This window comes from Gekko japonicus, unplaced genomic scaffold (genome assembly GCF_001447785.1).
Source record: "Gekko japonicus isolate JY-2015 unplaced genomic scaffold, Gekko_japonicus_V1.1 scaffold85, whole genome shotgun sequence".
In the NCBI taxonomy this organism is placed as follows: Eukaryota; Metazoa; Chordata; class Lepidosauria; order Squamata; family Gekkonidae; genus Gekko; species Gekko japonicus.
This window is the reverse complement of record NW_015167531.1, coordinates 1,289,198-1,302,168: the sequence shown is the minus strand read 5'-3', so window position 1 is coordinate 1,302,168 and position 12,971 is coordinate 1,289,198. Positions and strand designations below refer to the sequence as shown.

The 12,971-nt window shown below is 46.7% G+C and overlaps 1 protein-coding gene across 1 annotated transcript in view; it reads left to right on the top strand.

Moving 5' to 3' along the window:
• NOS1 (nitric oxide synthase 1) overlaps positions 1-12,971 on the top strand; it is a 93,941-nt gene that overhangs the window by 74,357 nt on the left and 6,613 nt on the right. The window contains exons 16-25 of the mRNA XM_015413420.1: positions 884-1,000; positions 1,223-1,397; positions 1,999-2,137; positions 3,177-3,255; positions 3,997-4,190; positions 5,406-5,575; positions 8,050-8,260; positions 10,122-10,209; positions 10,615-10,736; positions 11,933-12,081. Coding sequence (XP_015268906.1) covers positions 884-1,000; positions 1,223-1,397; positions 1,999-2,137; positions 3,177-3,255; positions 3,997-4,190; positions 5,406-5,575; positions 8,050-8,260; positions 10,122-10,209; positions 10,615-10,736; positions 11,933-12,081 — 1,444 coding nt within the window. The remainder of the gene's footprint in view (positions 1-883; positions 1,001-1,222; positions 1,398-1,998; positions 2,138-3,176; positions 3,256-3,996; positions 4,191-5,405; positions 5,576-8,049; positions 8,261-10,121; positions 10,210-10,614; positions 10,737-11,932; positions 12,082-12,971) is intronic.

The window sequence follows — 12,971 nt, the reverse complement described above, 5'->3', positions numbered from 1 at the left end:
TCGGCTTTGAAACGGAGATGAGCACCGCAACCCTAGAGTCGGATTCAACTGGCGTTCGAGCAAGGGAACCTTTACCTTTTACCACACCTGTAGTGACCACTTTCCCACGCTCAGGAGATGACAAAAAACCTCCAGGATTGCTTCCTGACCCCAAAGTGGCAATCAGCATTTCCCTGGGTGTGCAGAAAAGGGCCACAAGAACTAAGCACTTGAGGCAACCCTTCCTGCTCTCCCTCTCCCTATTTATGTTGCGATAAATAGCCATGGGGGAACTGTGGATCCGAATACCGTGTCCCTTTCGCAGCAATACTTCAGACAGAAAAAGAGCAGTGTGGTTATAGAGAGAACAGGTGTTTCATTGTGGTTAAGAACACCTCGTGTGAATGTCACCTTCTCCAGGACTCACTGGGTGGCCTTACACAAGCCACTTTCAGCCCTCTATGGCAATATGGGAGATGGTAATACCAACCTACTTTGCAGGGTTGTTGTGAGATTTGCAAGAAGGTACCTGAAATACTTTGCACACTTGAAAGTGCTCCATAAATCATTATTTCGAACTCAGCTTTCAATCTCTCCATTCCCACTCCCTTTTTCCGTAGTTCATTTTTAAGGTGAGCAAATACATCAAACCTCCACTAGGTGGCAGGCTTTCACACATGCTTCTTGTCTGAAATTGACTTGGTGTCATGAGCTGGTTCCCACGTTGCCTTCCCCAGGTGAACATCTTACAGACCAAACAAGGAGGTAATGTTTCCAGACAGGGAAATAAGAATGCTCAGCCACAATCCGAATGAGTTCTGTGAATTGTTCCCTGTCCCCCCCTCCGCATCACCTCCCATTCTCTGACCTGGAAGTCCTTGTTCTGCTACAATGCCGTTTGCAGGAGCTACAAGGTGCGTTTCAACAGCGTCTCCTCTTATTCGGATGCCCGGAAATCCTCAAGTGATGGACCTGAATCCCGGGACAACTTTGAGAGCACTGGGCCTCTGGCCAATGTCAGGTGAGCAGAAAAGTGTCACCGGGTTTAGGGAGACGTGTTACCTGAGGTGCAATTCAGGATGGCAGAGGTCTGAATGTCGAGGGTGAAAGACCCCAAATCTTGTTCCGCCTCTGGGGTCAGAGAGGTCTCCTTTCCTGCTTGTGTTCTGCAGTCCTGAGAGATGATAGCCCCCGTTGGCTCCACATCCCCCACCCCCGACACGTTTCCCTGGCCTGTTTGCAGGTTCTCCGTCTTTGGCCTGGGGTCGCGTGCCTACCCTCACTTCTGCGCCTTTGCCCGGGCTGTGGACACTCTCTTGGAAGAACTGGGAGGGGAACGCATCCTGAGGATGGGAGAGGGGGATGAGCTGTGCGGACAAGAGGAATCCTTCAGGACATGGGCCAAGAAGGTCTTCAAGGTAGCCTGCTTCCTTTTCTTGTTTTGTATGTTGGGGCTTTGAGAGAGGAGATCCCAGCCATTTGAAACGGCCAAAGCAGAGTTATTGCAGCTGTTGCGGTCTGCAGGTTCCCCAGATGGATTGCTGTTGCCTTAATGGCATTATGAAAGGGGGTGCCATTTTGCCTTTTTCAGTTCCGGTATTGGATCCAGTTCAGATAGATAGTGGGAAATTCTGTGGCTCCGGGATAGCTCCCTTGCTTTACAGGCAGAAGGTCTCAGGATGAATCCTCAGCATCTTCGGTTAAAAGATCTCAGCTAGCAGATGCTGCGGAAGGCCTTACTCTACCCGAGATTCAGGGGAGCGACTTCAGATCTCAACAATGGATGCTGCACTTAATGGATCGATGGTCTGATGCCATCGAAGGCAGCTTCACACATTCACATACGCTTGCTGCCACACGTTGCTACCAGTGGTCCTGGTTGCATAGTGCCTGGTGCTTTTCCAGCTCATGTGTCTGCATATGGTTTGAGGAGAGAGAGAAAGTGTGTGTGCACGCATGTGAGGAAGGGAGTCCCACTAGTTTCCCCCTCGTATCTTGAGAACCTGGTGTGTGCTGCAGGCAGCGTGTGACGTGTTCTGCGTGGGGGATGACGTCAACATCGAGAAGGCCAACAACTCCCTCATCAGCAACGACCGGAGCTGGAAGAGGAGCAAATTCCGCCTGACTTACGTAGCCGAGGCTCCTGAACTCACGCAAGGTACTGGAGGGGCTCACGTGAACTGACAGTTTGGTGCCAGGGAAAGCTGTAGTCAGTGACCCCAGTAAATTTATGCGGATGTTTGCAAATTGCTTTGCTGAAGTCATTCTAGCTTTGCTACTCAACAGGAACCAAGCAGGGCAATGAAACACCACTTAGTCCTCGCTCCCCTTCCTTGCGTGGATGTTATCCCTAGACATTTCCTGTACACTTTCGAGTCACCTTTCAGAGCCATGAGGTCTAGTAACTTGCTTCGAAAAAAGCAAAAAAACCTCTGAAACTGAGATCCTCCCCTTATGGTGGATTCTGTAGCCAATATCAGATTCTGTAGTTGTGCCAAATCACAGAAGACATATAGCCCTGGATACTGGCTTATTTTAGAAATATGTCAACATTTAATGTACAGCTTCCTAAGCATGAGCCTGGTAACTCTAAGCAAACTGAAGTCCCTGTGACAACATTTAATGTACAGCTTCCTAAGCATGTAAACTGCATGTACAGGAGCCTGGTAACTCTGAGCAAACTGAAGTCCCTGTGTGCAATGGCCTTTCCCTGTTGCTGGTCTTCCTTCATCTGGCACACTGCCTCTTTACATGGAGGTTCCAAGTAAATATCAAGATGGGTGATTGCAGCCAACTGGAAAAACCCAAACAGGCCTTCCATAGATGCCTGGTTTGGCAAAGTTTGGGACGTCTATATCATGGGGGAAACAGTAAATAATTCTTTCTTTGTTGGTTCTCAGTTGTCTTTTCCACCCTGTGATTATGATGGAATCTGGAAGCCCGTTATTGGGCTTCTGAGACAGAATGAGGTTCTTCTGCGTAGAAGTGATTATAGAATCTAGTTAGCATTGTAAGGTTATTGTAAACAGGTATCAATAGGAGTTGTCATGTGAGTGCACAAAAATTGATAATGTTATAATAGTTCTACTTTTAGATTGCTTTTTTTGTGAACTTAATAAATATTTTTTAAAATCCAGAAAAACAAAGTGCATTTTCAGGAACAGCCTAATTCTAAAAAGAACTTTTTTCATCCCCAGGTCTATACAGCGTCCATAAAAAGCGAGTCTACGCAGCCCGGTTTCTAACGCGTCAGAATTTGCAAAGCCCCAAGTCCAGGTGGGACCTGCAGCCCAGCCAACATACGCTCAGGTGGTTGGGATTTATCACAATACAGTGCTGGTAGATCAGGACCCCCCAGGTGGAAGACCCCCTTGTCTAACCCTACATGTACATCGGAGGGTTTTCAATCTTGTATGGAGAGCTGCTCAGAAATATCTGAATTGCAGATGGCACTAACACACCAACTGAAGGCCACTGCCTTTCAAGCACTTTTCATCCTTGGCTTTATTATCCATGGCTCTTTCTTGTCCTGCAGTTCTGAAGAGAGGGAGATCAGGCTTTCTGTTTTAGAAACTGAAAAGTATGCATACGGAGAGTGATTTCAGCTAAGCATACCTTATTTAGTCAGGAACAAAGACAAGTTAACCGGCTCACAGGCCGGCTTATATTCCCTCAGAGAAACCCACCACCAAACACATACCCCACTCCCGATAGGCTATTTACAGTGACCAAGAGACCTATTGACCTCCTGGCCTGAGACCTAGCCCTTTCATTGGGCCTGGCTAGGATCCTACTGGCCCATTGGCTTTTGGCATGAAGCTTGAGGTGTTTGTGCCTGGACAAGCCCAGGCATGCCCGGCCCTGTCGGGGCCTGATACACTACAGAAACATTCCTTATTCAATCAAGAGGTTATTCCAACAGTCTTTTCAGTTTGTGGTAGCCATGGCTTTTTGTCGGTAACACGTATGGTCTTTGGAAAAGATGAGCACACTTTCAAACCTTCCCTCTCCTTCCAGCCGCTCCACAATCGTCCTGCGGCTTCACACCAATGGGCATCAGGGGCTACGTTACCTCCCTGGAGACCACCTGGGCGTGTTTCCAGGGAACCATGAAGAGCTGGTCAGTGCCTTGATTGAACGGCTTGAAGATGCACCTCCCACCAACCAACTGGTGAAGGTTGAACTCTTGGAAGAAAGAAGCACAGCTTTAGGTAATGTAGGATACTTGAATTCACCACCTTTTAATCTAATAAAGTTGGGACCCATTAGGGCAGGCTAGGAAGGAACCAGGAAGAGACCCTATATAGGAGGGTTATCCAATCAGGGAGACAGTCTCAGGTAGCCAATCAGGGATGCATGCAGGGTGTCAGTGGCTAAAGCTGAAATGTCAGACCGAGTTCCACGATTCTCCTTTCCTTTGGATTCTTTTTTTAGGGGTGTACAAATGTAGTTATTTTATTCCTTTAACTTTCAGGAATGTTTGGGAAGACCATTTTCATTCCCCCTATTTTCTTTGGCAAGTTTTCTTGTTCATTTGTGTACTTTCTGCCATTTTATGTAACTGATGCAAAAACAGCCTTCAGTTTTAATGATAACTGTGCTATCAGACTTTGTGAGTAGAATCGGGGGGAAATAAGAGAACTGCAGTTTCAGCCCAAGAGGAGACAAAGTATAAACAAAAACTGATCTTTCAAATCAACCCAGCATGTTCGCAAAATTTGTTTCCATCAGTAGTATGAGGAGGGTGTTTTGTTTTTTCTTACCCAAAACACCTGGGCAGGCTGTGAATTGATGTGCAGGAAGGACATGTGGAGATAAGCTGTTTATAACAATTAACTTGTTGGGTACCTGTATGTTTCCCACTCACCCAGGGCAAATAGCATGGGGGGGGGGTGTCAGGATTTGCATGGGTATGTTCCTTTTCCACCTCCACAGGCCCTTGAAGCAGTAAGAATTTAAGACTAAAATTACACATCATATTTAAAAGCCGCTTCTTCAGTTTGCTCCAAAAGGCAGCACAGGTGGTGCCAATCTTACCTTGCCACTTGGAAAAGCCCTCCCATGAGTTCCCACTAGTCTTGGCTGTGGCACAGACAGTTCCCACAGGAAGGTTTGGCTGTCAAGACTGGCCCCAACCCAGAGTGAGATGTAGATTTAAATCTAGAAAGACTATATCCCTTCATTTCACTGTGGAATAAGCAGCCTTATTTTGTTTTTAGTCATTGCTATGAACGGATTGTATTTTCCCTTTTTCTGTTTTTTGTTGGGTGTTTTTTCTGGTATGACCTCTGGTTTTTTAACAGTAACATCCTAGTTGATTGGATAGTCCATATAGTCTGCCTTGCTTCAACGACGCTTCTGTGGGTTCACACCCTCTGCACACCTTCCTGTTTTCTGGAGAGAGACCAGGACTCTTTTCTCGGCAGGTGTCATCAGCAACTGGACAGACGAGAACCGTATCCCACCCTGTACCATCTTCCAGGCATTCAAATACTACCTGGACATCACCACCCCTCCCACACCAATCCTGTTGCAGCAGTTTGCCTTGCTGGCCACCAGTGAGAAGGAGAAGAAGCACCTCCAAGTTCTGAGCAAAGTAAGCTGAGAGGGTGGGGTGTTACAGTATGGGGGCAAGGCGGTTTATTCCTCTCTCCCCCATCTACACATTCCTCACAGTTACACGGTGGCTGCAGATCACCATTTTACCTCACGGTCTACAGTGCATTAAATCACATATATGCACTTGGCAAAATGACTGACAGTGTGTAGAAGTGTCCATAGAAACAGGACCCAGGACAATGTTTTACTCTTGTGGGATGAGCTTGGCTTTCTTCCTCAATGACAGCCATATTTAACTGCACTGTTACTGCTAGTTTGCCCTTTCCCTCATGCTTCTGGAATCTACCTTTTTCATTTCTATGAAGCAGCACTTTCTGTAGGATGAGACAGGAACCTAATTGAAGCTGTGGTGTTTAGCTGATCCGATTGTTTAGACTGATTGATTTGTGTTAGGCAAGTGGGGATAACACGTTTAATCGATTTAATACAAAAACCCAGAATTATATAGTAAAGCAGATTTAGAAAGGAAAATTGGAGAACAAATCCCATGGTTAGATATTTTCAAATTAGCCATTTTATTAACTCACTACAACGCTCAGAGACATTTAAGTAAAGGTAAAGGTTCCCTTGCTCGAAAGCCAGTCGAGTCCGACTCTAGGGTTGCGGTGCTCATCTCCGTTTCAAAGCCGAAGAGCCATCGCTGTCCGAAGACGTTTCCGTGGTCATGTGGCCGGCATGACTAAACACCAAGGCGCACATATTGCTGTTACCTTCCCACAGAAGTGGTACCTGTTTATCTACTTGCAATTTCTTGCTTTCGAACTGCTAGGTTGGCAGGAGCTGGAACTAGAGACGGGAGCTCACTCCGTCTTGCAGCACCTGGGTCTCGAACTGCTGAACTACCGACCTTCCACAGCCTGCAGTTCAGCGTCTTAACCAGTTGAGCCACCGCAGCTCCTCAGAGACATTTACAAAACCTTTAAATCCATTGGAATCTATTATTAACAGACAGAATGGAGAGTTTAAAGATCTCATTTCAGATACCTATAAAATTTTAGTTCCTAAGGACAGTGAAAGGAAAATGTATTACCAGGCCGTATGGGAAACAGTTCTGAGAGTCTGACCCACAAATCAAGCAGTCAACAAGACTTGCAAAGAAGATGCTTTCTGTATATTATGGTCAATAAACACTACAACACAATCCATGACTATCCATTTTCTTTACATTTGTTCTCAAAATAGAATAAAATATACAGACTGGCCCGAAATTTGGAAATTTTAATTCCTTTAAAATAATAAGTAGATGGTACCTTCCACCATTCAGAATTCATTGGGTAAACCCCAAAATAACCCCAAAATGCTGGGGGAAATGTGGGTCAATGGGAGATTATTTGCATTGCTGGTGGCACTGTCCATCAATTAAAACATATTGTCAACAAGTACTAAAACAAATTCATACAACAACAGGTTGTAATTTACTAGAAAGGCCAGAAACGGTGCTTCTCTCACATTGGCCAAACTCTAATGAAAATAAAAATAAAACAAAATTAATCTATTTGTTAGCGATCGCACGTATGATAATTGCAAAAAAATGGAGAGATCAATCCTGCTCCATTTGTGCCAAAATAAATTATGGGATTATTTTATATTAAGCAAAATTATGATGCCATCTATCATGCCTAATTTGTTGAATTATCAAAAATCGTTTCAATCTCTTTGGTTTCTGGTTGTAGAATACTTAATGGAAAAGGATATAGTCTCCTAATAATCCTTATAATCGAGACCTGTTTTATTTTTGAATGTATACAATGTATACACGTATACAATCAGATGATTACATGAGACTTGCTGTAACTCATTTACGATGCAGTGAAATCCTTTTAGGTTGTATAATGTTTAATGAAAATAACAAAAATTGTTATTAAAAAATTAGACTGATTTGTATTGATTTATGATTGAAAAGGAACAGCCCCCCTCCCCAATTAATCAGGCAACAGATTTGTTAAGAATTATTCCTCACTTTAACACAAGAATTCACAAAAGCAGTAGACTGCATTTTAAAAGAGGCATTCCCGTTCCCTCTCTGATGTGAAAGAATGCTTTTTCTAAGAAGGTGCATGCTGCAGCTACATACGTACGTTCCATCTACACATGGGCATGCTTCTTTACTATACAAAGTTAGGTAGATTTGATAGGTCACTTGTTTCTTTATTTAAGGCACATATGCCCAGTTTATATAATCAGTCTGCTTAAAATGTCTTTAATCAAGTGACGGCCCTAAACCTAACCTAATTTATGTGCCTGGTACGTTCATGTCATGCCCTTCCTCCAGGGAGTCCAGAGTGGTATAGTGGGGTTCTCATAATTAATCTGTGAAGCAGATTAGGCTGGAACAGATTAGGTTGGCCCAGGATTACCCAGTGGGCTTCATTGGAGAGAGAGGATTTGAACCTGGGCATCCAACACGGTAACCTCTTAGTGCCGCACGGGCACCTTCTCTTTCCGTCGCAGGGTCTGCAGGAGTATGAGGAGTGGAAGTGGTCCAAGAACCCCACCATGGTCGAGGTGCTGGAGGAGTTCCCGTCGGTGCAGATGCCCTCTACGCTCCTCTTGACTCAGCTTCCGTTGCTTCAGCCTCGCTACTACTCCATTAGCTCCTCCCCTGAGATGTACCCTGATGAGGTCCACCTCACGGTGGCGGTGGTCTCCTATCGCACCAGAGGTAACTCACACCATGTGACATCAAGTCCCCAACCAAGCTGTGCCAAGATGCTGTTGGCATCAGTGAGCTGGGTTTTTCAGCCCGTGTCATGTCACATATATAAATGGGTTTGATGCTAAATATTCTGCAGATCATTTCAGAATAACTGCCCGTATTTGGAATCTGCAGCTGGTGTGCTGTGATATTTGATTGCAGACAACTGGCTGGCTGAAAGCTTTCACTCACACTCAGAGCCTAACTAGGCATTACAGACGGCAGGAATTCTCCACACAGACTTGCAACTATACTGTAGCTGCTCATGCCTGGAGGTTGCTCATGAGTAAACATGCAGCAAGGTTTGATTCGGATTAGGCCCACTGCACAGGAGAAGGGGGAATTGCTGTTTTCTCCACTGTGCTGTTTTTGACAGCTGAAACAGCCCAGGGGTCACAGGTATTATTTTCTCTGTGGGGAGCAAGCACATACAAGTGTTCAGTGCACATGCTGGCTCCCGGCAGAGCAAATCGGTCCCCCTCTGCAACTCTGGACTGCTTCAGCAGACAAAAACAGCACAGGGAAGAAGGCAGAGATTCCCGTTCTGAATCAGGCCCTTCTGTAGGCCCAACTACGATATAGCTGCAAGTCCTTCTGGTGAACTTGTGTGGTTTGTAATGTCTCAGTAGGCTCTCTCTCTCTCTCCCCTTCTCCTCCCCCCGCAGCCTTTGTTGTCCCCAGGGCTTTTTTTGTAGAAAAAGCCCAGCAGGAACTGATTAGCATAATAGGCCACACCAAACAGCAGGGACTCATTAGCATATTAGGCCACACCCCCATGTTACCAGAAGTGTGGCCATCCAGCCACACCCACCTTTTGCTTCTTCTTCTGTTTACCTTGTTTGTTGTCAAAACCCAGGGCTTTCTTTTTTGTAGCAGGAACCCCTTTGCATGTTAGGCCACACACCCTTAATGTAGCCAATCCTAATGAGTTTCTGCTGTTGGGTGTGGCCTATTATGCTAATGAGTTCCTGCTGGGCGTGGCCAACTTGGGAGCCAGCCGGAACTCCGATCCTGTGCGTTCCTGCCCAAAAATAGCCCTGGTTGTCCCCTTATGATTGCCAGGTCCCAGTGCTGCAACAGAAACCACAACTGACTGATTTCCATTGCCGGAGTCTAGACCTAGCAGTTTGATTCCCATATGGGATCCTCCCTTGCTTCATCACTTCCCCCTGCCCTGTACCGTGCAGCTCCTGTTCCCAGCCCCTTTCTCTTTGGCTCCCCCTTTGTTCACGTCTTTTAGCCACGCTGTTTATTGACTGCCCTCCCGAGTTCTCCCGTCAGAACTTGTAGCCTCACCTGATTTGCACATTCAGTTCCTTGACCATTCTGCTCTTTTCTTCAAGCCTCATTCTTCTCCTTTCCCGCCTTCCTTCTGGTTCTGTTTTCTGAATCCATTGTCTGTTTTGCATCCTTCCTTCAGTCTCTGATTTTCCCATCCTGCAGCTTCACTGCATACTAAGCCTTTGTCCCAATCTTTTGTTTGCACTAATTCTTAATCCCAGCCAAACTGACAACTTCTCCTTCCCATACATAGGTTAGACCTCAAGTTTCATTGTTTTCCAAGCAGCTGAACATTCATTTAGTATGTGACAAATGATACCTTATAAGACCTCACTTTTGATGCCTGCCAGAACAAGTAATGGATACCAGCAAGTCTAAAGCTCCCAGTTTTTCAAATTTCATATTCAGATTGTGACTTTTAAAAATGTCACACTTAAAAAACCCCAAGTGGCAAAACTGGAAAAAAATGTACAGGCACATGTTCAGACATTTCCCAATATTTGTTTCAGCTGTCCAAATAACCGGTCTCCTTTCTGCCTTCTTCTAGATGGGGAAGGACCATTACATCACGGGGTCTGCTCCTCCTGGTTCAACCAGATACAGACAGATGAAGTGGTGCCATGTTTTGTCAGAGGGTAAGACCCCAGAGGTGGGGGGTGGAGTTCCAAGAAGTTTTGATGCTCTTGAAACTGCACTGGGGGGGAGATGGAAAGGGTAGGGCTTAGTGATATTTTAGGCATCCAATCAATTCAACCTCAAGAAAAGACTGCATGCTTGACCACCATGTGCTAAATTTGCTTTCCAGAGCAGATTGGCTCCTGCTTTTATATAGATCTTGATTCTTCCTTATCTGCTTGTGGATCACAGTCTTGGTATCATTGCCATACTATGGATGTCTGTCTAAACTTTAAAAATGGGCGGGTGGTTTAACTGTCAGAGAGGGGCTCGGAAGGCGTGTCAGTGTAGTCTGTTTGCAATAACTTGGGGGGGGGGTCAGTCTGCATGCATGATCCCAATGGAACTCCACACTCTTCACCCAGAGCTCCTGGATTCCACATGCCACAAGATCCACAGGTTCCCTGCATCCTGATTGGTCCCGGGACAGGAATCGCTCCTTTCCGGAGCTTCTGGCAGCAGCGGCTCTTTGATGTGACACACCAAGGTAGGTCCGATCCTGAGGAAGTAGCTTTCCTCTTTCATGGTGGATCTCTACGAGAGGGCAGAAAAGGGTTACAGGTAGCACTCATTTGTTAAAAGAGGAGCCAGTTCTGCTGCCAGTTGGCTTCAAAGGTATAAGAGTGGTGTAGGTGCCACCCTCCCTCTCCTTTAAGCTGCATTCCAGCTAGGGGTGCCAAGCCGCGGCGGGGGATCCGTGCGTCGTCACAGGATCCCTGCTGCGGGGGGACAGCGATACGCGTTGCACAGGCGTCACCAGGATGGCAACGGGGCTGTTTGGAGTCCCGTTGCCAGAACGACGCGTAGCGTCACATCCTGGCAACGCTGGTGCAACGCCTATCACTGTCCCCCCGCGGCAGGGATCCTGTGACAACGCACGGATCCCCCGCTGCGGCTTGGCAGCCCTAATTCCAGCCCACAAAATTGCTGGGAAGCATATTCTAGAGATGCTTGGTTAGCAAATATTAGTAATTCTAGACCAGCTGTCTTTTAAAGAATTGTGTCTGCCCCTGCCTCTCTCCCCATCAGGCCCGTAGCTATGGCGGGGCTATTTGGGGCTCTGCCCCCTTTCTTAAAGAGCCAGTCGCACAAGAATTTCTTCTGAAAATCCTTTTTTTCAAACATTAGCATTTTTAAAAGGCACTTTGTTTTGTCTCTTTGTAGTGGTGTGAGAAGAATCAGAGGCTAGCTTTTTCCATCAAGAAAATGGCATGGGGGGGGGGATAAAAAGTTCACCCCTGCCAAGCTGTTCTGTTCTTGCAAAAGAAAAAGCGGAACGTCTGGGAAGAATCCTCCATATGTAGCCAAACCTCCATTTGTTCCATAGTCGTTTCTCATGAGTAAATGTGCACCTGGCCCTTTAACATGTGGAAGCGAATCAAAAACAGGTTTTCTCCATGTCAGCTTTGCTTCCATAATGGCAGCTCCACCAGAAAAAAATTTGCCCCACATACCACAAAATCCTGGCTATGGGCCTGCTCCCCATCGACAAATCCCTTGTAAGCTTCAGACAAACCCCAGGGTCCCACACACACAGGAATCTAAAACCACTGACTCAGTGGGCCAGAGGATCGTGGCTCGGAGTGGCCGAATTGCCTCCGGCCTGAACTACCGGGAAGAGAGGCAGTAGAATAACGTCACACTTCCATTCTCCCATTCCCTCCTCCCCAATCTCTCCCCTAGGTCTGAAGCCGTGTCCCATGACTCTGGTCTTTGGTTGCCGACAGTCCAAGATAGACCACATTTACAAAGATGAGACCCTATTGGCCAAAAACAAAGGGGTCTTCAAGGAGCTCTACACGGCCTATTCTCGGGAGCCAGACAAACCAAAGGTAACCCACCCATCCCGCGTCCACCCCAGGCCTGCCCGGCACAAAGCCTACTGGTAACAATGCAAACAATGCTGGGCTTGCTAGGGTTTGACCAGCGACAGACTCTGTGAACTGAGGAAGAGGCCATAAGCCACAGGCCTTGTCTTGGTTTTAATGCAAGGGCCTTGTTGGCAAGGCAACAGCTGTAGACAAACCCTGAAAACTCAGCAGAGGGAGCAGCTGGAAAACCTTGGCTTGGCTTCTACCAGCTTTTCCATCGGCGCAGAAGGGCAGAACGGGTCTTCTTTGACCACTAATGTGACTATTCCGGAGTGGGTGGGTTTCATGTGACCTGCATAGTCAAGCCATATGGGAAGCTGGTATTTAATAGGGGGAAAAAATTGGGTGAGAGTGAGCCCACCCCCCAAAAAAACAAACCCCTGTCTGGATCTAATTTCTTGGCTTTGATTCCAGTTCCTGTGAGGTAGGCGAGGCTAAGAGACAGTGACTGTTTCGAGATTGCCCAGTGACTTTCATGGCTGAGCAGTGATTTGAGCCAATCCTAGTCCAATAGGGTAACTGCTGTGCCACACTGGCTGGCACATCTCGGCCTTTCAGCACTGATTCTCGCACACATAAATGTGCCCCATCCATATATTCTGGCTGTAGACCATCCTTTCTGCCTAGCTTAGCCTGCTGTTCAGACCAGAGAGGAAGGGAGGTTGTCTTCACACCCAAAAGTGAAAAGCCCCCCCTACTTGCAAGATACAAGGGAGATGCAGCTCTGCATTTAAGTGCAAAATGGCCTGTTTTTCCTTTCCCTGGGACTGTATCACCAATGGGAAATGTGTACTGCTGCTCAGCACGTTAGCCCCCAGGGAGCCACGCATGGCCCGGCCGCCTTCCTCCTT